The 27,508-nt window shown below is 27.9% G+C and overlaps 1 protein-coding gene across 2 annotated transcripts in view; it reads right to left on the reverse strand.

Moving 5' to 3' along the window:
- LOC107451053 (uncharacterized) overlaps positions 1 to 27,508 on the reverse strand; it is a 265,442-nt gene that overhangs the window by 209,751 nt on the left and 28,183 nt on the right. For both annotated transcript variants that reach the window (XM_087157487.1, XM_087157488.1), the window contains exon 2: positions 24,943 to 24,982. In XM_087157487.1, coding sequence (XP_087013613.1) covers positions 24,943 to 24,982 — 40 coding nt within the window. The remainder of the gene's footprint in view (positions 1 to 24,942; positions 24,983 to 27,508) is intronic.

Consider the following 27,508-nt stretch of genomic DNA (forward strand, 5'->3'; position numbering starts at 1 on the left):
TTAAAAGGAAGTAAAAATCGCTATTATAATTTGAAACTAATCTAAGAATTTGATGGTTCCATGAGTTTAAAATATCATAAATTTATTTTATTGGAAATTTAACTATTCTAAAATAATTATAGCTAAGATCAACTTAAATTAAATTGAAATACCTATGAAATAAAATAAATTCTTAAAAACTGCCTTTTTTTAATAGGACTGAAAAAAGAAAAAAAAACTTCTTTTTGTTTTAAACGAAAAACGTATGACTTATGCAAGTAGGCATTTTCGGTAGTGATAGTTTATTAGAAAATTATTGGTGCGTGCCCAACATTTTCTGTTTGAATTCTAACAAAAAAATTATTTTCTCCATTTCTGACCATGTAAAAAATGCAGTTTTTAAAATATTTAGTTTAAATATTTTTATTCTTTTCTTCAGTTCAGTTTTGTGATTGTTGGTTTGTTTACATTGTGAAGTGGTTAAAATTTTAAAATAGCGCTAAATAAACAAAGGTGACAAGTTTTGATAGCATCAATTAGGAAAGGATTGGAACTTGTATTATCATTAAGCTCGTATATCCAGTTGAAACAGGTGCAATCAGGGTGCCCTAGCGCCAATCAGTAGTGCTTTAGCTAGTTGAAAATTGGTCATAGTTTTAACACGATTAAAAAGCGTTATAATTTCTGCATAGTAGTCAGAAAATTAAAAATGTATCATTATGCAGCACAGAGGTTCAATCCGGTTTTAAGTGTTTGATCTAGTCGGACAATGGTCAGCGTTTTACTTGATTGTAGTTTTTTTGGCTATAAAATGATAATAAATTCTACCTGTAATGGTACCAAAACATTTGTAATTTGTATTTTCATCAAAGAATGGTGGACCAGAAAAGATTTATATGCACCAACTGGTCAAAAATCGGTCAAATTTTGGTTTGTAAGATTATAGTTTTACAGATACGAATGCAAAATAATAACATGGCAATAAGTGTTCGCAAAAACTGAAGTTTAAAAAAAACGTGATTTTTTTTGTTATAGCAATTTCATTAAAAATTTGAAATATCAAGTCAACTAACAAATATTATGCCTCTTTTTATTGAAATATTCAAACATAACAGAATGTGGAAAAATGAGCTGCTTTTTTTTTGGGGGGGGGAGGATTGAGCTTACTTTAGCCAACTCTTTAGATGGCAGGGAATCTACACTAAACAAAAATACTACAAATAACATATAGGTATCATATTATTAAAAACTATCTATAAATAGTATTTAAGGAGGAAAAATGAAATATCAATAATCAATAGTTTGAGACAAAAATGTGAATCGTGAAAACAGGAGTAGGGATTTAAAAAAACTAAAATTGACAGTTGAAAATTTACAATTTTTTCTTGTAGAACAGAGAATCACGTTTCTCAACATCATGAATTATCTTAAGTTTTACTATTACCGGATTAACGCCTACTACTTCTTCATAGCTATTGATTTTCCTCCATGAATTAGATCATAGATTGAACTAAACGATGTAACCTTCAATTTGGTGATCATACTTCCCCGATAAAAATTTATTATGAATAAAGGTTATAAATGATTTTTATGAATAGATATCAAATAATTCTCGCATAATATATGAAGGTCATCCGATTACGCATCGTGTCAATTTTCAATAAAAAAAAACTATAATGAATATTTACATAGAAAAAGAACATTTTATTTTGCAAAAAAAAAGCATTGGCACTCTCGGATTTCATTGAAACCACTAGATAAAAGGATAAAACCTAGAATTCACTTACTGAAACCGATTCAAAGCTTGTTCTAGGACTAGAGTATTAAGTCACGTTCGTAGTTACTTTGAATTTCGGTATTCTTTAAGTATGAAAAGTGAAATTCCAAGTTCCATTCGTGAAAAGACATTGTCGTACAATGCTGAAAGATGAGTTGCAGTTAGAAGAAATTAGAAGTTACTGTTAAGACAGGAGAAAAAAGGTAATATGAAAGTTAAAGTGTTTAAAAATTTAAGGTAGTTACGGTTAAGAAATAAAAAATAGTGTAGAAGTAAAGGGTTTCACGTGGAAACTACACAGAAAGCCGACCACCTGCGATTCTAGGAATTGAAGGGGAGCGACATTCCAAAACACTTCAAAAGGAAAAGTGTAAAAAATACAAAATTCATTGCAGGGACTATATATAATTATGATCTAAAATTAGTGAGTGACACAATGTCACAGATATGTCTCCGTGAAATGGAAAAAAGTTATTGGTATATTGGAAAGCAATTAAAATTGAGCTCTTCGACAGTTCATTAACGTTATTAAAAAAGTGGAAGAGACAGGATGATCTACTAAAAATAAACCTTGATCCGGTCCTTCAGTCAAAGTAAATGAAAAGGAAAGGCGGTGCGTTGTTAAAATGGCCCTAAAAAAGCAAACTCAAAGTGCTAAAACTTTAGCCAAAGACTTTGTGTCAGCTTCTGGTAAATCACTGAATCGACAAACTAAAAATGCTCGCCATATGGGTGGTCTTAGGGGTAGAAAACCAAGAAAAAAAATATTTTATTAGTGAGACTAATAGGGAAAAGTGGCTTGAGTTTCCCTCACCTATCGAAATAAGCCGATGAAGTTCTGGAAACAAGTTATTTTTTCTGATAAGAGTAAGTTTGATATATTTCGACCAAAAAGCATTTTAACAGTTTAGAGGAAAAACGGTACAGCTCTGAATCAGAAAAACATCTTATCAACAATTAAACATGGTGGAGGAAATGTGATGGTTTGGAGCGGTGTGGTGCTTAATGGGGTTGAAAATTATTAATGGTTGGATGACAGCTCTGTTTTATGTAGAGGTGTTGCGCCGTAACCCGAAAAGCAGTGCTTGAAAATTAGGCCTCTAAAACACTTATACATTTAAGCAAGATAATGATCCTAAACATTTCGTGAATGTTAATAAGCAATTTTTGCTTTATAATGCCCCAAGAAGGCTATGTACTCCCCCACTATCTCCTGATCTGCACCCGATCTATCATTTTTGACACCATCTAGAGCAAAAAGTGAGAAGTAACCACATTACGAGTAGAAATTTTTTAGAATGTGCCTTAATTCGTTCCTGAAATATTTCACCAAATATCACCAAAGAGTAACGGAAGTTTATGCCACGAAGATTCAAAGCAGTCATTAAAGCCAATGGACTGCATAGAAGATATTAAAAATCAAATCACCATTAGTGCAAAATATTATCATTTGTTTCTTAAAGCGTGCTAATACTTTTTTTGCAGAAAAAAAAATATTAATGTTTGTTTTTATTTATTTATTTTTTAAAGTTTTTTTTATTTATTTATTTTTTTGAAATTCTGATAAAACAAGTGCGTTTTTTATTTCTATTTTCCTTAGTTTTTACTATGATAAAGGTACATAAAATCATAGTTCAATTTTGGTTGGTTGATTTGCCTAGTAAGAATTTCAAATTAGCTTAGTGTGTTAATACTTTTTTGTGAACTGCATATTGATTTTCACAAAAAAAAATTTAATGTTGCATTTCATACTTTACAAAGTACACATGCAAAGTAAATGTTTTCAAAACTTTCAACAAAACAGTACTATTTATATCAAATTTTTAACATTTAAAAAAAATTGCATAAAATAAAAAAGTTCCATTCCAATTTTATATTTGATTCCAAAAAGGAGATTTCCTTCTTTTGTGGAAGCTATAATTCACCTGTTTTATCTGCCTTAAAAGACAAAAAGTTAAAAAGACAAACATATTTTAGAAAAGGGCTTTGCGGACCAAATGCCTAAACAAAACGGGTGTTATTACGTTTAAAAAAACAACACCGTATGCACAAGATACATAAATCTAGATCAATGAGTGACAGTTATGGCTAGATCTTTCTAAACACAGAACAGATATTTCATGCATATACCACGTGGAATACACGAAGTTGTTGTATTCACGGTTTATATAGAAAAAAAAAAGATTTTAAACCAAAGAATTTTTAATATGTTTTTTTTTCTTATTTTCTCTCTCAAGATTCAGAAGAAGCAATTTGCGTCATATATATATATATATATATATATATATATATATATATATATATATATATATATATATATATACACACAATAAAAAGAACAGTTTTTCAAAAATGATTTTATAGTGGTTTTTATAGAATAACGACCTTAATTTTTGTCACTCAAATTTGCTCAATTTTAATTTTTAGTCATTAATATTTAAAATACTTTTTAAGTCAATTCTTTCAGAAAAAACTCTTATTCCACTAATACTAATATCGAAAATATTAATTTCCAGAAAATCTCTATGTCGTTAAGGCTTTAAAAAAAGGAAGATTCAAACAAAATAACAGTTTTTGAAAATTGATTCTTTAGTGTAAAAACCTTAATTTTATTCATTTTAACATAGCCTGAATGAAAACTGCCTATTCATTTTATAGTATAACTCAAAAGAAAACATTTCCATGAAAAGAAAAGTTTGGAAACAAATGAATAACAGAAACTCCCAATATAAAGCTTTAATTATTTTCATAAAAGTATTCTTATTTTTTTAATTAAGATAAGGTTTTCTAATTTTGATGGAAAAAACGCATTTTATTCTGATATGAATGAAGGTTTGGAAAACATTCCAAAAAATTTCAAATGAGAAGTAAATTAGATATTAAATTAATAATTATTGATTTCCTGCTGGAAAGTAAAAAATGTTTAAGAGCTTTCAAATTTCAAGCCATTTTCTAACAATCTGTCAAATACATTTTCTCTTTCATTTTAAAGCAACATAAACAAAATCTGTTGCCGGTTTGTAAAAAGAAATGACAAAAATTTATTATTTTTATACTGACAATTATTATTTAAAATAATATCATTTATTTAGGGGCTTTTCTTCATAAAAGAAATAAATTTTTTATGACAAAAAAACTTCTCTTTATTGCCCCTCCTGTTTAATGGTTAGAGTTTAGTAAAATTCACTATTTAAACTCTTATAGTTAGTGTTAGGAAAGGGATTTAATACAAAGGGCTTTTTTAATGCTATTAATGCTGCTTGCTGTTTCCTAAAAAACAGGTGCTACAGCTTGTTCATTCTACTCGACAAGAGAGAAATTTTTCTATATTGTCATGTTATTGCTGTTGTAGATCGTCAAAGAAAACAGTAACAAAGAATTGTTAAAAAAAATAACATGTCACAGAAGTTTTTTTTTATTTAATAACATTTAGTTTTTACACGAGCACTATTACTATCCACCAGCAGTTTTGAATTTTCACTATTACTTTAATATTTACGAGAAACTAAATACCGTAGACTACAATTTGCTTAGCATTTTCGATTTTTTTTTATTTCCTTATAAGGTTTGCCGAGCTCATACTAGCTTTAATACGGATTTGATAAGGATTTATAATTTATACAGCTTAGGGTATATCTTGGAATATCAATAAAACATATCATGGAATATGAATGCATGGCCTTCAAGATTTCACTAATTAGCTTGGGTGAAAATTTCAATGATCATTTTACATAAATAAGTCTGAATTCAGTTGATTCTGCACTCTATCTTATCTTTCAAGGTGTTAGTGATTTTTTTATTATAATTTTGCATAGAACATAGATTTTAAAAGAAAAAAAGAAAATAATTCTTGATTTGCTCATTTACAAGGTCTGGGTAGCCAATTCTAATCACAAAAGCAGATGGTGCGATAAAATTCGGTTTGTTTAGCCGTATTAGGGGAAAGCAGTTAAAGGTTTTCTTACAGTTAACAGTTTGATCACCATCGTATATAAAGTTATTTGATGGTTTTGTTTAAATATGGTTAAGTAAAAATTAAATAAATTGTTACGTAACCATTGTTTCTGAGGAATCCCTAACAGTGTGAGGTGTAGTGGACATTCTGGAAAATGCTGCTCTCATAACTCTATAGCAATATTTTGGGTAAAATCCATTTCTCTTCAACCAGGATAATTGAGCCAGTCACACAAACATGGTTCCACAAAAATTTTAATGAAAAATTCAAAAACTGAACTAGCCTTCTCAGAGTCCCTATTTAAATGCCTTAAAATACCCTTTTAATGAATTGGAATGCAGATTACGTAACCTGCCAAATCGACCATCCTCACTTAAACCACTAACATCAGTTTTGATGGACGACTGGAAATCAAATCTTATAGTCACCTAATAAAATTTGGAGGAATGCCCACTATCTGGAGTGAGCAGTCTTCCGTCAGTGAGAGGGGGGGCAACAACATATTATGTACTACCTTAAAACTCTCTGAATCCTCGCCATTGGCTGTCCGGATACTTTGAACAAGATACTATACATTCTTTGTCTCTGTTTGGACAAAACACTTTCCTGAGAAATGGATCCGAGTGATTATTTCGACAAAATCAGAAAGATTGTAGCTTTTTTTGTTTGAAGATGTGAAATTCATCAAAAGCTGCATAACACAAATCCTGAAGAAATACAAGGAAAACACAAAATAAATGTATGAATGTCAAAGAACTCAGGCATTAGCACACGGAGAAAAACATTCTGGTAAGATTACCATAATGACATTTCTGGTTAAAAAGAAATATTCTGATTAATAAGACAAAAATATACGGTATTTAAACCATTCATTTGGTAATTTTTCTGTCCATATGGTAACAGTTAACTGAGAATTCTAGTTTTCAAAATGATAATTATTATTACCACATATTTGGTATTAAAAAAATATAAAATTGAAAAGCAAATTTATCCGAATAAATGGTTTCTATGCTATGCTTTAAGGTATTATGATTAAATTAACAACTTTTAGCACATTTACCTAATTTTATCACATATTTCAAAAAACTATTTTATTGCTAATTTTATCAAAATCATTAGCAAAGCACTTCGGCACAAATTACTGAGATTTTTGGAGTTCCCATAGAATCACGGTACATTTTACCATATTTTGGTACTTTTAACCATTCATTTTTTTTTAGTGCAGCAATCAAAACCGGGAGACCTACTTGACAGGCAAGCAAGTCATCCCTTGTACCATCTCACCATACAGTATATAGTGCGAATAAAAATGTTGGATAACTCCCAGAATGCCTTAAAAAAAACAGTTTCTGTAAATATTTGAGACTTTAGTCAAAAATCACTTGATTTTGTGAGAAAATGAATGTCATAAATAGCTAAATACAGCCACACACAGAGAGCTGATTCGTCAAAAATGGGAGCTATTTTTCTGAGAATGCGTCTTGTATGAGAAATCTTCTAAAATGTGTCACTTAACGTTTGCAAAAACTTTTATCTCTCTGGCCCGTTCCAATGCGAAAAGACCTGCACTTTTCTAATTCACACGAGTTTCAAACGAGACATTCAGGAAAATGTTATCTTACATTCATATTACTTGCAACATGAAATACGTTTTACATCATTGTTAATTCCGCATAAAAAAACACGCATGCATCAAAAATAAAGTTCATTTCATACATTTTCTGAACATTTTAATCAAATCGAAACTGTCTCGCTTGGCAACTCTTTTAAAGAACATCATTTTAAGTTTACGAAAGATTGTTAAGCCATTCACACTCTGCATTTTTTTAGTTGAAAAAGCTTTAACCGATACCTTTCGTAAAATGTTCACAAAAGCTTATATACTGTGAGCTTGAATATAATTTTCTTTTTTAAAGTTTCGCAGTGGTGGTGTTTTCCTTAAGACTTATAAGTCAACCTTTCTTCTGCAATAAAAATGTTGTCTGATCTACGCTCCCGGCATCACATTAGTAAACACAATATTCCAAATTCAACAAAGAGAAAAATAAAAATAACGAAAGACTTTTGTCATGCGTAAACTTTGACTGAGAAACTTCCCGAACTGAAAACGAAAAAAATTGATTAAATTTCCAGCATCTCGTGAGTTTGGAAAGGGAGACATATGATGAAAAGAAGTGTTTTCTAGACATAAATATTCTTCTGCCAATATTTCTTCCCCAGTTCAACAAGATGTAAGAATAGGAGGAAAAATCAATATTCCTGTCCAACTTTTTTTTTTCAATTGCACTGAATTGACGCGATAATGACTTAGATTTTTAAAAATGTCGACTCCTTTCAGAAGTTTCAATATGCCTTCGAGTATTTCATTAAACTTTTTTTTTAAATTTTTGATAAACTGACATCTATTTTATTTAATTTTTATGGGATTGAGATGTTAAAAAAGTTTTTCTGATTTTAAATTATGCTAAAAAATGCGTCAGATCATATAATTTAAGTTTAAAATTAAAGTCTCTTTACTATTTTAAGAAGCAAGATAAAAGGCTCATTCATAGAAAAACATATCTGATTTAAAACACCTGATAACATGTAAATTATTATATTATAACACAAAAATTTACAACTTTTTAAGATCAGTAACATGTTTGTTAAAAAATATGGTTTGGCTAATATTAATGCTTTATTTAAAAAAATCTTTCGTAGCTTGCAGTTTTAAACAAAACCAAATGTGAGAATCTACATTTTGATTCAAATTGATTCTATTTGTTTTTAAATTTTTGAGCAAATCTAATCTAATTTCAGTAGTTTAGGCTCAAATCGCAAACTTATTAAGTTAAAAAACTCAACAAGTTTAAAAAACTCAGCATTTAACGAAAATATTCTAAAATGGATCCTGATTCATAAGATAGAAATTCAATGGTTTATTTACTTAACAAAGAAGACTTTGATCTTGATATCAAGCAGATCTTATAAGACTTTGATCTTAGGAAACTTTGATCTTGCTTTCAAGCCTTCTTTATATTAGATATTGGATATTTTATCAATAGCATTACTTTAAGAACTATAATGAAATATGTACATATAAAATTTTCCATACTGATTGCTTTATTCAGCGCAAAGTGAACTTTACAAAAAAAGACCAAAATTAAGTATTTTATGTTATAAGAGTATAATTATGTCCCGGTTTGTTTAATTTTTATGAGCAATTTTTTTAGATATGCACTTTTGTTAACTAACATTGCATTTTTTAATTTGTGAATCATACTAAAATTCGAAGTATTTTTTTGTTTGTTAAGATTTGATTTATTTTTATAATTACAACATTTTTATGGACTCGCTTTATAATTGTAACAATGAAGTGTTGCAATCAAAATTTTGCCCTTTTTTCGACTAATAACAGCATTTATAACTCTAAAGGAGCTCCTTTCAATAACAATGCAAGTTCTATTTGTTTTCTCAATTCTACTAGCATAATTTATCGTCATGTAATTGAGAAATAAAAATTATTATTTTCCATAGAAAGTAGTGCTTATTTTGGATTATTAGTGTAAAGTTTAAAAATATTAAAGAATTTATAAAAGCAGACGATTGTAAAGTCTAAAAATATTAAAGAAATAATGGGTTTGCAAAATCATAATTAAAATAAAGTAAACGCATAAAGAGATAAACTTAAAATAAAAGCAGACGATTAAATTAGAAGTCAATATTTAGAACGACAGAGTTGTTGATTCTTTTTTAGATTAGTTTTATTGTGGAATTTGAGTTTCCTTATATCCCGTTACGGGTTTTCTAGTTGTTTATGATGTTTTCACTATCCCGTTACGGGTATTGCATATTTCTTAATGTTTGTGTTTGTTAATAAAAGTTTTTATTTAAAAGAAAAACTGAATAGTTCTTGATATAGCTTATGATACGTTACAGCTATATATTTAATTGGTGGCAGCGGTGGGATCGATTTACCATTTGATTTAAAGGAATTGTGTTCCAAATATTATTCCTTATGGCTTTCTTGGGACGAGCAAAAAAGTGTGATTTGGTAGAATTATGCAAGGAAGTGGGCGAAACTATTATTGAAAATGTTACAGTATGTGAGTTGATAAATCTTATAAAAAAATCTGAAAATTACGAAGTGAATCTAGTTAAAGAAATATTAGAAGCAATTAAAGAAAATCGTATCGAAAAAGAAAAAAAAGAAGAAAGAAAACGCCAAGAAGAAAAAGAAAGAAAACGCCAAGAAGAAAAAGAAGAAAGAAAACGCCAAGAAGAAAAGAAAGAAAAACTACGCCAAGAACGGCAAAAACAAGAAGAACACCAATTTGAACTCGAGAAATTAAGGCTTAGTGCCCAATTAAGTGGCCCTTCAAGTCAAATTATTGGTACTACTCTGCGGAATAAGTTGGATTATAGAAAAGAGAATTATGATAGATGTCTGAAACTAATTATTTAGTGAATATTCCAGGAAAAAGAGAGAGTTCACAGATTTATCACGTAAATATGCTTAAACCATATTATAAACGGCCTGCAATAATTAATTTTCTATCATGTGCAGAAAACGATTCTTCATCTTTAGAACAAGATATTGACTTTCCACAAGTGTATATTTCACCAGATGAATTTGATGTATCTGAAATGATTAAAGACAGTCACCTAGATAATCGCCTTAACGGACATGAAATCAACCAATTGAGGAATATTTTAAGAAGATATTCGAAAAGTTTTTCAAATAACCCAGGAAAAACTAACTTAATTGAGCATGACATTCAACTTAGTACAAATAAGCCAATTATTTCCAAGCCTTACCGAACTTCACCCAGACAAACAGAAATTTTAAAAACTGAAGTACAGAAAATGTTGGACTTAAAAATTATTGATTTAGGTGAGAGTGATTATACTTCTCCTATGATCCTAGTAGAAGCACCAAATAAGGATCCAAGGCCCTGCATTGATTACCGTCGTCTCAACGAAATAACGGTAACACAATATTTCCCACTTCCGAACATAGAAGACCGAGTTGAAGAGGTAGCCAAGGCAAAATTTATCAGTCTTTTAGATTTCGCCAAGGGATATTGGCAAATTAAGCTTAGTCCAAACGCTCAAAGATTAGCTACTTTTGTTACCAGTTTCGGAACTTATAGGCCATTACGACTTCCATTTGGGTTGAAGAATGCCCCCTATTTTTTTAGCAAATTAATGGCACGACTACTAAAGGGTTTAGAAGAATTTGCAGTGCCATACCTTGATGATATAGCAATTTTCTCAGATACCTGGGATCTTCATTTAGAACATCTTAATTGTGTATTGCAGCGTATCAAAGAAGCAGAACTTACAATGAAGCCTTCAAAATGCCGTTTTGCGCAAGATCATGTTCTTTATCTAGGACATATTGTCGGACAAGGCTATAGAAAACCCTCTGATATAAAAACACGAGCAGTTGCCGAATTTCCTGTACCTAAGACCAAAACTGAGATCAGAGCATTTTTGGGACTAGCGGGCTATTACAGTCGATATATACCAATGTTCTCTGTTCTGGTTGCACCATTAACAGACACTTTAAAAGGCAAAACAAAAAAGGGAGAAATTACCTGGACGATTGAATGCGAAGAAGCCTTTAAGAAACTAAAAGAAAAATTAACGAGCCAACCTATACTCTTCTCTCCCAACTATGAAAAGGAATTTATCTTGCAAACAGATGCTTCGGAAATTGGTATGGGTGTGGTATTAACACAACTAGATAATGAAGGCCATGAACACCCCATAATATATCTGAGTAAAAATTTTAATGAGTCCGAAAAAAATTATTGTACTACGGAAAAAGAATGCGCCAGTATAATTTTTGCCATCAAAAAATTACGACACTATTTAGATGGGCAAAAGTTTACTATCCAGACTGATCATCACCCGCTAACCTGGCTTAAAACAAATGCTAGTTCAAATGCCAGACTTATGCGTTGGGCTTTAGCATTACAACCGTTTAATTTTAAAATTGTGCATAGAGCTGGTACTAAGAACAAGAATGCAGATTGTCTCAGTAGAGTATCTTTAAGTTCTTGATTTGAATTAGACAAAAGTTAATTGAGGGGGAGGAATATGTAAATAATGTTTGTTTTTCTTATTGATATTGATACAGATTAGTCTTATTTCCTTATTCATATGTATGATTTATTTATTTTAAAAAACTAACTCGTAAAGAAAGTAGTTGCTATTAAAGTTTGAATTAAAGCTCTAATTAAGGTGAAAATATAAAATAAAAATGCATTGATGTTTTTGAAATTGAACCAGTTAAATTTAATTTAAGAAAGTGTTTAAAAATGATTATATTGAAAATGAAACATAGGTGTTAAGCGAATTTGTTTGTAGAGAAAAGTGCTAGTGTTCTTAAATATGTTATTTTTTTATGCATATAAATATTAACAAGATTGAGTAGAAACTAATTATGTGAAGCTTAAAAATGTTAAGTATATTGTTTGGAAAAAAAAAAAGTCATACCAAGAAAGAAAAAAATAAGCACTTTGAAAAAAAATCTGGTTAGCTTCAGTTTTTAGATATTGTTGTATATATGTAAATAGTTATGTTAATTTGTATTTATTTGTGTGAAGTTAAATTATAATATTTATTTACATTCTAATTTTATTTCGAATATTTTACTTTGATATCAAAATTGAGTTACAAGTGAATTGTCTATTAATGTCTACTGCAAGAGTCTAAAAATAATTTAGAAATTTTAAGTTTTAAAGTTAATTATTGTACATCACTTCTAATGTAAAAATTGTATCTTGCATTTAATTTGACAATTAGAAAATTTAAATTTAAAAGTGAAATGTTTTGATTATAACACAATGCATTGGTTTCAACCTAAAGTTTTAGAGGACACAAAAAAGTTCATAATAAACTTTTCCCCTGTTTTCTATGGAAAAGTTCTTCCAAGGGGAGAGGAGTTGTAAAGTTTAAAAATATTAAAGAATTTATAAAAGCAGACGATTGTAAAGTCTAAAAATATTAAAGAAATAATGGGTTTGCAAAATCATAATTAAAATAAAGTAAACGCATAAAGAGATAAACTTAAAATAAAAGCAGACGATTAAATTAGAAGTCAATATTTAGAACGACAGAGTTGTTGATTCTTTTTTAGATTAGTTTTATTGTGGAATTTGAGTTTCCTTATATCCCGTTACGGGTTTTCTAGTTGTTTATGATGTTTTCACTATCCCGTTACGGGTATTGCATATTTCTTAATGTTTGTGTTTGTTAATAAAAGTTTTTATTTAAAAGAAAAACTGAATAGTTCTTGATATAGCTTATGATACGTTACATTAGCTAATCCAAAATAATCCTAAAAGCAAATCCTAAAAGTTATCATTTTAGCAATGATAACTTTTAGGAAAAAGTTCTCCCCCTCATGATAATTAAACTTTAAGTGTTTTCATTGAATTAAGGGCTGTTTCACTTCTAAATAGAATTCTGCATGAAAAGTAGTATTGCAAATCGAAACAATGAAAAGTTAAACTTTAATTTATCAGCAAGCAAATCAGAAGGTAATATATGTTTGAGCTCGTCTGATTAACACATAGAACAGACGATCTAATAAGGACACCAGTCAAAAATTTCACATTTGATCAAGTTAATTTGAACAACGAATGTAATAAAAACTAATTTATCAAAAGTGAAAGAGGAATATAAGAGGGATACTTATTAGCATCCAAACGTAAAATAACTACAAACTAAATTTGCAAATATTCGACAGATTTTGCTAGTTTTTTAAAAGGTTTAGCATGACATAACTGAAAAAAGAAGTGAATTATATAAGCCTACGAATTGTTTAGAAATAGTGGTGGATAAAAATCTACTGAATTGAATTTATTAAACCAAGAATCACAATTAATAAACTACCAGTTGAAAATATCTATTCGCTGTCCGGAGCAAGTTGGCATCCCTGTGTATATAAAAAAAACTATTTTTGTGTATTCTGTATTGCATTAATTTCTTCAAACCATTTCATTAACGATAATAATATTAAAAAATTAAAAATTTACTCGAATTATGTGTTTCTAATAATCTTGGCTTCACCGGTCACCCTTGACCCCCGTGGCGCTCCGAACAAACTCTGTGTCTGTCACCGGTGACCCCCATGTCATTCAACGTGTTAGCACTCAAAGCGTTCGCCCTTAAGTCTACAAAATTTTCACGAACTTGAAAGGCTATTAACATGAGCAGCACGGGAATAGATTGTGACTCCTTATACACTTGAGCATTGATCAAAGAAATTATGTCGATTAATGGATCTTTTTTACCTTTTAAGAGTTTTCAAAAATGTACTTTCAAAAAAATTTGGATATAAAAATGTTACCAAATAGAAGGAAAAATTCCACATTTAACTTGCAGAGGAAATTTCAAAAATCATTTAAATGCAGTTAAGTCATCGAGACTTTAAAAACCTCTGTTTTAATTATGAAAATCCTGTATAGGTTGTGGTGGGGAAAAAAGGGTGCCACCTACGTTTTTCAATGTAGATCTGACGAAATAAAATTATGCTCTCTTTTTTTGATTTACTTGTAAAACGATGTTTCTAAAACTTTTATTTATTTTAAATAATATATGTACATTTAGTACAAATCATATTCTTTTGATAAACTTTATTCTAATTAGAGCTACACTAATGGGCTATTAGTGACGATGCGGCATCCTAGTCCAAGATTATGATAGGAATTGATTGGTTTGTAAACTATTTAGTTTTAATCATTTACGATAAATCAATTACCTCAAATCTGATCTTATTCCATAATGATAACACTTTATATATGGTTTTAGAAGTCTTATCAAACATTATTTAAAATTAGGGGTCTCAAATTAAAATTCGATGAGGTCAAAGCAAAATTGTTAACTAAAACTAACTTTAGTAAATTACTACTGAAGAAAGATGAGAATTGAACATCTGATAAAAATTTTAAAGTCATTCTGATTATTGACTTCCAGTTATCATTTGAAACCGAAAAAGTTAAAATGATTTCATTACTGTGCATGAATTATGTGTTTTGACATTTTGATAAGGTTTTTTTTTCCTTGCTAGGGAAAAAATTAAAAAGTTAGAGACATAATTATTCTTCATTTATTAAACTCCAACATCTTAATATCTTTCTGGTAAGCTGGTTTTAACTGACGTTCAAAATTAAATTTGTTTTATTAATGGAGTTTAATTAATTTTTAAAAAAGTTTTGCACTTTTGAATTACTATGAATATTTATGAGCTATTTAATTACGAAGGCAAAATTTTAAAATCTAATAATTCATTTGAAAAAGAGCTAAATGAATTTGATGATGAATATTCAGTTTATAGTCTCCGTATTAATTTAATATATTTTAAAAAATATTTAGAATCAAATAAAAAAAATAATATACTATTCAAATTATTTCCACCTAAGTATTTAGTATACTTTAATAATAGTTAAAAAAACAATGAATATAAAAAATATTTCTAATAGTTTTCTTTAATTTATTATGTCTAGCGCATTAATCATATTTATATTAGGATGTTTTCACAATTAAAAATAGATAAAAAAGACATTTTTATGCTGCATAGTTTAATTTAACTATTTCATATATATTAAATTATATATTGCAAATCATTAATTAACTCAAAACACATTTGTATGTTTACTGTTACTGTAATATTATTTACTGTTTTGGTAATTAGGTAAATTAATTGCATTTTTCGAAAATATTCTTAGGGGGATTTAGTTAATGCCTTTTCCGCCAAATTCGTAATTGAATTTCCACTGGCAATAGAAAAAGTCAATTACGTATGATATTTAAGAAGTTAGCTATTTTTTGCCAAAGTTGATAGTGGTGGATCTGTGGCAAAAATGCAGATAATTCATGATGCAGCGTCCTATTTAATAAGTATACTCCTGTGGTGATAGGTTCGCCGCTCATCTTAAAATCAAGTTTATTTCATATTGTTATCTGTTTATCTTTAATCAATTGTGTTTTTACTTATTTTTGAAGTGAACTGAAATAAGAGTTCTGACGTCATATTCTTAGAATTGTATAAATACCAGCACGCACATGACAGCCAATCAGTATTTTCTCTCATCACCTGCTGTGATGATGCTTCTTGTAAATCAAACCAACTTGTATATAAATGTAAATATGTTTAATAAAATATTAGTATCTCAAAGGAGCTATCTTCGCTTACCTCACTCCTTTATAACCAAACTAATAATCAAAACTTGTAGGGGGGGAATAATTTTTAATATTTTAGTGAGAGGATTTAAATGTATTTCTTTTTAGACCCTATTGTTTTTCAGACTCGTATGTAACCCTATTTATCAAATTACTTTTATTTTTTTAATTTTCAAATACGTTATCTTTTTTCAGAGACTAAAGCGATAAAGAACAAGTAAAATTCGAAAATAAACGTAACCAGGCTTTCTACATTGAAACATATTAACTTTGAGATGTAGAAAACAAAAATCGATTAATTATCAAAATAGCCATAAACGCACATTTGAAAAAAAATGTTTTTACTAGTATTTAACTCGCTTTTAAATTTAAAGATTTCTTAATGTTTTTCTCTTTTCAGATGTTGTTGTTTTTCGACCGTCAGGTAGTTGAATTAACAAGATATTTTTATTCAATTTTCAAATAAATTATTTCTTTTTAAAAAATAGTTGCTTCTAAATATTATAGCATTTAAAATAAATGTTAAAATTTAAAATTAACGCTTGTCGCGAGTTTAATATCTCATACTTGGAAAAAAAATTCTGGTAAGAAAAAAACATGAGATTTGGTGGATTTTCCATTCATATGGTAACGGTTTACAGGAAATTCTGTTTTCAAAAAAGTTATAGTTCTCATTACCACGCATTTAGTAAAAAATGCAAAACTGAAAAGTAAATTTAACCGAATAATTGATTTTCATGCCAAGGTTTAAGATATCGTGATTAAATAATCACATTTTTAACTCATTTACCAAATTTTACCACCTATTATAAAATGATGCTTAATTGCTAATTTTACCGAGATCATCACCAAGGCTCTTTGATAAAATTTAACGAACTCTTTGGAATTCCCATGGATCCAGAAACACTGCAAATTTTATCATATCCATTATCCGAACAAATGGTTTTTATGCCATGCTCTAAGGTATCATGTAAAAATTAGCAACTTTTCATTTTTGAATATTTTAAAATCATCTTTTATAGTTAATTTTACCAAAATCATCAAAATCATTTCCGAAGCACTTCAGGAAAAATTTCAGAGATTTTTGGCATTCTCATAGAAGCAAAAATACAGTTTTATCATGTTATGGCAGTTTTGACAATACCTCTTTCACACAGAGTAATAATTTTGTAAAAAAGTAATAATGTTGAGCTGTTAAGAGAAAGTATTACTGATTTATACTTAACAGTTTAAAAATGTTTCAATTCGCGTAAGCTAACATTAGTTAGCGATAAAACGCAAAATATGGTTAAGTGTTTTCAAGTTATTCCAGAATAAAAACAAAGTTTTTAAGCTGTAAAAAATATTTCTTAATTTTACAACTGAAAGATTTTTGTTAAGACAAAAAATTATTTCTAAAAATTGGCATTCAACTCTTCTCTGTTTTTGTTTGGAAACAGTTCGCTTTCCTCAGTAGTGACTCATTTTTTGGTCATCTTAATGCGCATATTTTTCTTACTTTATTTTGAAATAAATTCTAAAAATATATATTAAGAGCAAACATTGCAACATCCTTTATATCTTTTGTTACTAGACCCAAGCGTTTTGTATTATCTTCGAGAAAATATATTAGTTAGAATATATAGTAGAGAAAATATATTAGTTAGAATATATAGTAGAGAAAATATATTATAAAGATGCATTTGAAACATTTTAATAAAATCGTTGAAATGTATGCAATAAACATACTTATTATTCGAACAGTTGCAATATTTATTTTAATAAATTCCAAAGAAGACCTGTTTTTAAATTTCTGAAGTATAAGTTCTCTGTTAATAATCAATTTTAACTTACTAAGGTAAATTATTAGATTCTGAAAGCAGCACGGTGAAAAATCAAATAATTTATTTCGGTTGCCTTATAATAAATAAGAAATATGTCTGATCTATAGCACGAAAAAAGTTTTGAAATACCGTAAGTAAAATGATACTTTTCTTAAAACCTTTCTTTTTTCATGTTTTTGAAAAGATATTTTAGAGAAGTCTAGACGTAATTTAAACTCATTTGTATTCAGTCTGAAATTTTTATTATGAGCACATAAATTTCAATAAAAAGGTATAAAAACTGGCGTAACACTTTTTATTTACGATTTAAAAATGTATAGCTGAATCAAATTAGTACTGCAGACTTTAGGGAAGGAGATTAAATTTTAATAACATCGAAAATTAGTTTGTGTAGATGAGTTTAAAAAAATAGGATGCTACATGAAATTATTTAGTGTTAATGATCCTTAAAAAAAACAGAAATCTGACAGCCTGAGAATTGATATATATATATATATATATATATATATATATATATATATATATATATATATATATATATATATATATATATATATATATATATATATATATATACATACATACATACAGGTGATTACCAAAATAATGGAAACACTTGTGAATAAAAGGGACATTTAAGAATTCGCTTCATAAGCATTAAAATATAATCTTAGCTACCAGTTTTTTTTTAATATAAAAAGTACATATATTAGGTGGTATGAGACAGCTTTAGCAGAACTGTTTACGTTTTGATCTTTTGTCAGAAGCGAAATATGTCAGATTTCACAGATTTTCAGAGAGGCCAAATTGTAGTAGCCCGACTAGTTGGAGCAACAATGACCGAAACATCCCAGCTTTTAGACGTTTCTAGAGGTACGGTGTCTAAAGTCATGACAGCATACACACAGCGCGGAAAGACAAGCTCAGCAAAGCAAAATAGTGGACGGAAGGAGAAGCTGAGTGAAAGAGACCGACGGGTATTGAAGAGGATTATAATGCCTAAAAAGAAAACATCTGCAACCAAAGTGACCGCAGAGCTCAATCAAGCATCTGGATTCTCCAGTGTCAACAATTACAGTTAGGACCTTCATAAAAAGAACATTTACTGCCATATAAATAAAGGATTCCTTCAAGATCTAAAAAGCTAGGGTGTTTCCATTATTTTGATAACCACATATATATATATATATATATAGACATCTTATAAGATAAAGGAGCCTGCTTGCTCTTTTTAAGAAAAGAGCCTTGAGAAAATTTTCATTACTGTAAATGTGGATGGCTTATAGAGACAGCAACAAAATTTTGATCTATATAGGCTATGCAAGGAAGCTATATCAACAAATATATCAAAATAAGTCGCTTAAAGTTTGCGGGTCGCATCTGTCGCATGGACCCTTCCTCCTTGAAATTTAGGATCTTCAATTATAAATCAATGAGAACTACAGTTAGAGATAGGCCTAAGATTAGAGGGCTTGTCTGTGTGGAAGAGGATTTTGAAATCCTAAGAATTGCTAACAGGAGAACAATCGCAAAAAAAAAAGAAGAGCAGAGTGGAGGAAGGTTCTAGGGAAGGCTCTGGCCCACAAAAGGCTGCCATGCTATTGAAAAAAGATGATAAATGAGAGTGTTGTAGTTGTATGGAAAAAAATTCTAGAAAAATTATCGTACGGTATGTTATTTTCTGGCAAAAAAACAGCATAATTCTGGTTAATTAAACCGAAATTTACGGTATTTAAACATTTAATTCGGTAATTTTTCCTTTCACATGGTAAAGGATTTCGCGAGTTTCTGGTTTTCAGAATTACATTTCTTTTTACCACACATTATCAAAAAATACAAAACTGAAAAGGAAACTTAACTGAATAAAGGTTTTTATATCATTCTCGGGATGAAATAACCAAATTTTACCATATTTTTGGCATATAAGACAAGGATAATCAAAACAAAATTAATAAAACTTTAATAATTAAAACTAGAATGTATTAAAAACATGTAAAAATGTATTCATTATTTATAGAGTCTAGTATAAAAATATTCTTTCCGCTACCATGTTACAAATAATAAATAAATCATTTTCACTTAAAGAATTATCTTCAAATTTATCACTTTTATTATAAGTTTATAATAACATATTTTAAATATAATTTAATATGTATGTTTTAATATATTTTAAATTGATTTAATATTATATATATTTTAGCATAGTAATGTTTAAATTATTGTAATTTTTGATCTTGTAGAGTTACAATTTTTGATTGATTTATTTAACCGTTACTTTTATTTAATTATGCTCCATAATTGATTTGAGCCGTGTGATTTTACTTTTGACACATTGGTTTCAATTTTATCCTTAACATCTTTATCTCTTTAATATCGATTTTTTTTAAATCCTTTTGTGAGTTTCTGCCAGTTTGGACTTTTTTTTTGGCAAGACTACTTCTGCGTCTTTTGATTGATACTGGTCGAACTGAAGAAATTTTTCTTCCAAAAACTCGGTTTTTAATGTAATATTATGGAATGTAATATATGTTAAATCATTTAATTAAAGGTTCATCATTTTGAAATTTAAAAAAATTTAGCTGTGTTCCTTGGAAATTTGTGTCAATTGATTGCGAGTTGTCAATTAATTTCTTTTTTAATATTTTGCCCAACGTTCTCCGATGCGTTTTCTTTTATCAAAATATCAAATTTCAAAATCTCATCAAAATTTCAGTTGTAGAATATTGCTTCTTCTTGGTTATATTGGTCAGTATTTTTTTTAATTTCCTCTTCTTTTTTTCTAAAGCTTAAGATAAAATATTTTGTGGGATATTTTTCACCTAAAGCAAACGAAGATAACTGGTGTTTAATAAATTAATTTTTTCGAATTGCAAGAATTTCGAAGATAAGACAATATCAACTGATAATTTCTAAAACTGTTAATTGATAATTTCTACAACTGGAGTTAACTAGTCGGTATGTTTTAAAATAATTTACGATATTTTTCCCATCATTAAATCACTTGGAAAATAATGTTCTAATTAGCCTTTTCCCAAATTTACCTTTTTTTAATAAATAAAATTAGATTTTTCATGTCTGCAATCAGGGAATCTCTCATGGGACAAGAATTCTCTAAATAAAATATGTTCCAGTAGGAAATTAGAAAATAAATAATTAACTATAAAGTGTTCTATTACGAGCAAATGCAAAACTCAATTAATTAAAAGAAATTAAGGACTAATTTGATCTACAATTTTATTTAGAGACGTTCATAATATTTATACAAGATTGGTAAAAGTAAATTCAGATAATTCTATTTTTTCCTCATTGAACATTTCGTTTCTATTTGACAATTAAATAATAACTATTCTTCTAGAGTTGCTCTGTTATTCCTTAGAAATTATGAGTTAATTTTTTCAAAAAACAAAGCGACCATTGCCGTTATTATGATACAAAAAAATCACTAAGTTGCCGTATCATATTTATATAAATCGATCACAGTTTCAAAAGAATAAACCACAATAATTAAAATCTTACAATTAAAAAATCATGATTCTTATAAGACAATTAAAAAACCAATTTAATTTCTCTTACATAACTCGTTCTCAAATTATTAGTCTTAAGATTTTTTTTTAATTTTAAAACATTATGCATGCATTGAATACTTGACTGTCTAACAAAACTGAGAAGAGCTTAAGATTCCTTTGTATTTACAACTTAGCTTTTTAATTAATGTAGAAAATTGCTTATATTGGTTATGTTTCGTTAATTAATAAGATACTGCTGAGGATAATTTTAGTTTTTTTATGAAATTACTTATGAATCAGATCATTATATATCGTTACGTTATATATCTTTCAAACTCAATAAATTTTATTGCTGTGCTCTACAAAATACTAAGTTTAATATAATTATATAAAAAACCTTGATATTTTTTATTATACCATTGAATACAAAAAACCATTAGTTACAAAAACCAAAGAGATTTTTTGAAAATATTTTTATAATTTAAATTACTTTATACAAGTTTAAAAAATAAAAATATGCAAATAAAATATTTAAAGCACACTCATCTGTTTCAGTGCTATAAACTATAAACCATTTTAAAAACCTCGAGTAATTATTCAGTAATCTGAACCATTATAAGTCCCTAGACACGTAATCTGTGCCTCTCTGTGTCATATAGGTAGTTTTATGGCCATGTATTGGCACTATTGATTTTACTTGTGTTCATAGTTCCGAAACAACTGTCTGGCTTTTAACTTTTTTTTCGTTTTCGCCCATTTTATATATTTTAATACATTCCAACGAAAAGAGAACCTTCTTTTCTTTTACTGACTTATTATTTGTAATCATATTTTTATATTAGCAAACATAATGACTTTTAAACTATAAAACATTTATATGAAAAGCATTTATAAAACTATAAATCGTTTCAATTTTTGCAATGAATTCAGTAGAAACACAATTCGAATACAGTCATATTTAAGCTTATACAAGTATATGTACTTTCATTCTTATGGAAATATATACATGCTTATGATACATATATGAATTTATGTGCCTTATAGGTTTATTCAAATATCTTTGTATGCGATGCATACTTTTGGGGTCTCATTTATGTTCTTCTATGCTTTTGTGGACGCGAATGGCATAAAATTCGTAGATCAATAACTTTATCGGAACTTAACGATCCATAAACGAACATCGCAAACCTGAAGGGATCTGATGATGCATATTTTGTTATCTTGAATGAGTTCTCCTTACTGCTATTATTCCCATGTGGCCTTTAATTTAATATCTTGGAAAATTATTGGAGTGGTCTGTATGCATTGGAATTAAAAACAGTTCGGAGTATTTTCATTTATTTATTTTTGCTCCATGTTAAAAACCGAATACTTGATGGCATTTTTTTAATTGGGAAGTTTTTAATAAATTTAGAAATTTTGTTACGTTTTTTGCAACTTTGAATAAAAATTATCTTATTTTTCAAAAAATTTAAAAGCGTTTTCAGAAATATTTAAAAAGATTTTGTTCTGAAAATATTTCTTGCATTCTTAAAAATAATTTCTTTCAGCTTTTATTCTTATTGGTTTTTGTACTTTTCTTATTGGTTTTTGTATTTTCCAGCTTATGAACTATTTGAGTGGTTGCTGTGCCACGGAATTGAAAATAGTTCTGAGTGTCTTTATTATTTGTCGCATGTCGTCAAAAATTTATATTTTTTAAATGAGAAACCTTTAATAAATTCAGAAATTTCTGAATAAAATAAAAATAATTTAATTTTTAAGTAATTATTTCAGAATAATTTCTTCTTGTGTCAATTTGAATACAGGTAACTTTTATGCAAAAAATTTTAAAACATTTTCAGGAATATTGAAAAACATTTTGGAGTTCTGAAAATATGTCTTACATTCTTAAAAAAAAAATTTCAGCTTTTATTCTTATTGGTTTTTGTATTCTTATTCTTTTATTTATAAACTATTTAATTTTATTTACAAACTATTTATTATTATTTATGAACTATTATTTTATTTTTATTTATAAACTATTATTTATAAACTATTTAACTATATAACCAGCTTATAAACTATTTGAGTAGCTGGTGTGCTACGGAATTGAAAACAGTTCAGAGTGTCTATTATTTGTTGCATGCCGTCAAAAATTTATATTTTTTAAAATGAGAAACCTTTAATAAATTCAGAATATTTTGAAAGACTCTTGAGCCAATTTGAAAATAGATTATTTTTCTGCACAAAAACTTGAAAACATTTTCCGAAATACTTAAAAACTTTTTGAGTTCTAAAGAGATTTCTAACACTCTACAATATATTTCCTTTCCATCTTTTATTACTTAAGGAATGCATTTTTAGGTTTTTATTTTTTCATTTCATGTTAATTATCAAATAAAGGACAACACATTTGTAAAGGCAAAATTTTGAAAAAAATATAATAAAATTTTTATTATATTTTTTCAATTAAGTTTTTTTTTATGCAAAAAAAAATTTAAACAGGTTAAGAAAAAAATTTTAAGGACATTTCGGGGTCTTGAAGCTGTTTTAGGCACTTTTGAATAAGTTCTGCTTACAAGTTTCACTCTTGGAGTAGCCTCGAATTAAAAATAAAGTCATTAGAGCACTAAAACTGACATTAAAATAAAAGTAATTTGTGGAATTTTATTGTTTTTTAATAACTATTTAATTTCAAAATAAATAATAAATTTAGTAGTTAGTTTTTTCATAAACTTTATCCCTGACATGCTAATTAAAAATCGGGATTTTGCTTGCAAAGAAAGGTTTTTAAATAATTTAAGAATGGGATGTAATTAACAGTTTAGTGGCACAAGATCCGGTTGCAGCTATATTATTCCAAATAATTACTGTTACAATGATAAGTAATGAATGTAGATAAATCCGTTGTTTCAAATCCCAGCTGGGATAGCGGAGCTATACCAAATCCATGAGGCCGTGAGTTTTCAAAAAATCGAGGAAAAGGAGAGGTCTTTCAAGAACCTCTTCCATGGTGAAATCCAGGCAATCAAGTAGATGGTGAGGACTAGCCTTGCTGGAGTTGCACTTTTTACAAGTTGGAAAAAGTTTAGTAGATAAATCTAACTATGCTAGAAACCAGGTCTGCCACGAAAGCAAAAGATAAATAAGAAAAAGAACATGCATGAAAACGACATTTCACCTACAGTGCCTTAAGGTCAGCTTGGAGAAATTTTTCATCGTGTAAATTGAGACCCAACTCAATCATGCATAATAACTCAATAATGCATAATAGCCAATACTTGATTATACAATAACTAATACTTGATTACATAATAACAAACTTAAATAACATAATCAAAATCCTTACTATCCAATAATTCAAATATATTTTGATTATTAAGAGTGTTCCGTGAAGACGTCCCTCAATATAAATTTTTTGTATCCTTACTAAAAATTAAAAAAATTATACACACGAGTGTTAATTTTAATTAATATTTAACCAATAAGATAAAATAAAAATGTATTTGATAAGCTTTAGTAGAGAAAGGTAACTGTAATGTACAAAAAAAGGTTTAAATGGAGGTTGAACCTTAAATGCATTTTTAAGAACCCTCTTTCTCTTATGTTTCCCACAATAAAGCTTTTCTTGGTGTTTATTACATCGTTTTTCTTCGACTGTAGTTTGTCAGTATTCGGTAGCGTTTTTTTAAACAATATTTAATATTTCATATGGAGAAATAAAAATGAAATTAAGTTGTAACTTACCTTCTGATTGGGAAAGAAATAAACATAATGCTCACACCATCTAAGAAAAGATTAAAAATTAAAAATTAGAAATCAAAATTACAAAAATTAAATTTAAAAATAGCGGTGAAAATTAATTTATAAAAAAAACTCACGATTTCAAAGCATGATTTATCTTTATAAAAGAAAGTTACCACTAGACTCAAGCAAATATCTTAAAATACCGATAATTTTAAAATATCGCGATAACGATATTAAAAATATATTCTCATGACATGTACGATATATGGGTGATTCTCACGAAATATGACAATTCACAGTCTCTTGCTCCAAAATCTAATACTATACTTTGGTGCATTTCTATTTTTTTTTTCTAGAGCAAATGTCAATAAACTACACTGCTGTCTGTGAGATATTAATAAATATAACTAAATAAATATACAAAACAATTTAGATTATTTTGAAGACTTTTCCGAATTGTCATGTTTCCAAAGAATCACCCATATATCACGAATACGATAAATATCAAAAAATATCGACAACGATAAATATCAATAATTATCGACACATGATAAATATCGATTAACGAACATTGGCCTGTTCGATAAATACCTAAAAGTATCGACGCTTAATAAATACCGAAAAATATCGAAATACGATAAATATCAACAATATCAGTGAAGAAAGACTTTTCCTTCACATGATGCTTCACTGTTCAAGGATATTGGCGACTGATATACTGAGTTTTGCTTTCTTGGCGTTATTTATTTTCGTCGGGGGGGGGGCGCAATTTATGTATGAAAACAGAAACCATGCTTTTTCTATCTCTTATTTATTATTAATTTTTTATAATTTCTCAGTTATTTTTAAAATTATGATTACTTAAACTGTTTCAAGAAAAAAATGCCTCTTTTTCTTTAAAAAAAATATTCGAATTTTTTATTTTGAAATCTATCGTGATGTATCGTAAAATATCGATATTTTTCAAGGATATAGTGATATATCCGATATTGCCCAAAACTAGTTACCAGAACTCCAACTTGAACAGCAACCTACAACTATTTTACAACTTAATTGTATCAGAACAATACAAGTGTAATCTTCAAACAAAACACATATTCACGAAAACAAATGTGTCAGCACTTGACTGCATTGGATTCACTTTTTTTTGTCAACCTCGGTAACTGTATATTCACCAAAACGAACATATTTTAAAACGCGTCAAAACAAACATTATTTAATTTATTCTACTTTCAATAAATAATTTTTCTTATTTCAAAAGCATTAAAGAAAAAGCCCTTTAAAAACTTATTCAAACAGGATTTTCAGAAGAAAAAAATCAGAATTCTGTATCCTTCGACGTACAAGCTAAGCTCTAAATCTGATTAGCAAAATTTTTTTTCGATTCTAGAACATTTTTCAATGAAAAAGAGAGGCAACTAATGTGTCACAAAATCAGATTAGAATAAAATTCGTCTTTCTTTTTACAACGAAAAATAAAGAAATCGATCAAAAAAATTCGAAACTACAAGTATTTCATTATTCTTGTTAGTAAACTAATTTAATATGCTCCAAGATATGTAATCTTATTACAATAAAGTTAAAGGAAAAAGTTATGAAGATTATATTAATAATTTAATAAAATTTAACAGACGGTAATTAATTATATATCAGAAGTTTCAAAAAGTAATATTCCATTTTTTATGTCTTACATTAGATATCACAATATTATATTTTCATTCTAAATTTATAACAAATAAATAAAAATAAGCATTTTTTTCTGTAAAATAATCCAGATTCGAATGAAAGGATTATAGTTTTTTAAAATAGTTTAAAGTTCGAAATAAAAGCTTCCTGCTAACCATAAAATTAATAAAAATTCTTAATCTATTTGATTGTAAATATTGTGCTAACTAAAAATTTTTTTAAAAAAATTACAGAAAAGGAACTGGTTAAAAAAATAGAACAATATAAACTAAAATATTTGCCTAAAATTTTTAAAATTTTGCAGTTTCAACAGGCACCGATTTTTATGAATATTAATTCTTATTTATTCTTATGATTCTAAGATAAATTCGTTATCTATAAGTTTGTAGAAATCATGAAAAATGAAAGTTATTTTTAAAATGCAAGGTAGGACTAGATTAAAAGTTTAGAAAAATATGTCCGATTATATTTGCCTAAAAATTTAAAATTCTACATTTTCAAGCATTTTTAAATAATATTAACTTCAAAAAGCATTGATTCTCAAAGCAGATCCAGGCTGATCTTCAGCCGGGATTAAAAATTGTCGGGACATCTTCTTTAAACTCGAAATAGTTAGATACTTAAATAGTTGAAATGTTTACCTCACAAGAATAAAACAGTTAATTTTTGTTAGTATAAAACCATATTTTCCATCAACGCTAAAAATGTTTTATCTTTCATAAAGTGCACTTAAATATTAAATTAAATGCTATCATACATTGTCAAATGCATAATCTATTTTTTGAATTAATTATCAACTTTTTAAAAATAGTTCTTTTGTCTCATTAAACTTATCATTATTAATTTCAGCTTTTATGCAGAAAAATACGATGAAAACTTT

This window comes from Parasteatoda tepidariorum, chromosome 2, assembly GCF_982258835.1.
Source record: "Parasteatoda tepidariorum strain Cologne lab strain chromosome 2, Ptep-v5.0, whole genome shotgun sequence".
In the NCBI taxonomy this organism is placed as follows: Eukaryota; Metazoa; Arthropoda; class Arachnida; order Araneae; family Theridiidae; genus Parasteatoda; species Parasteatoda tepidariorum.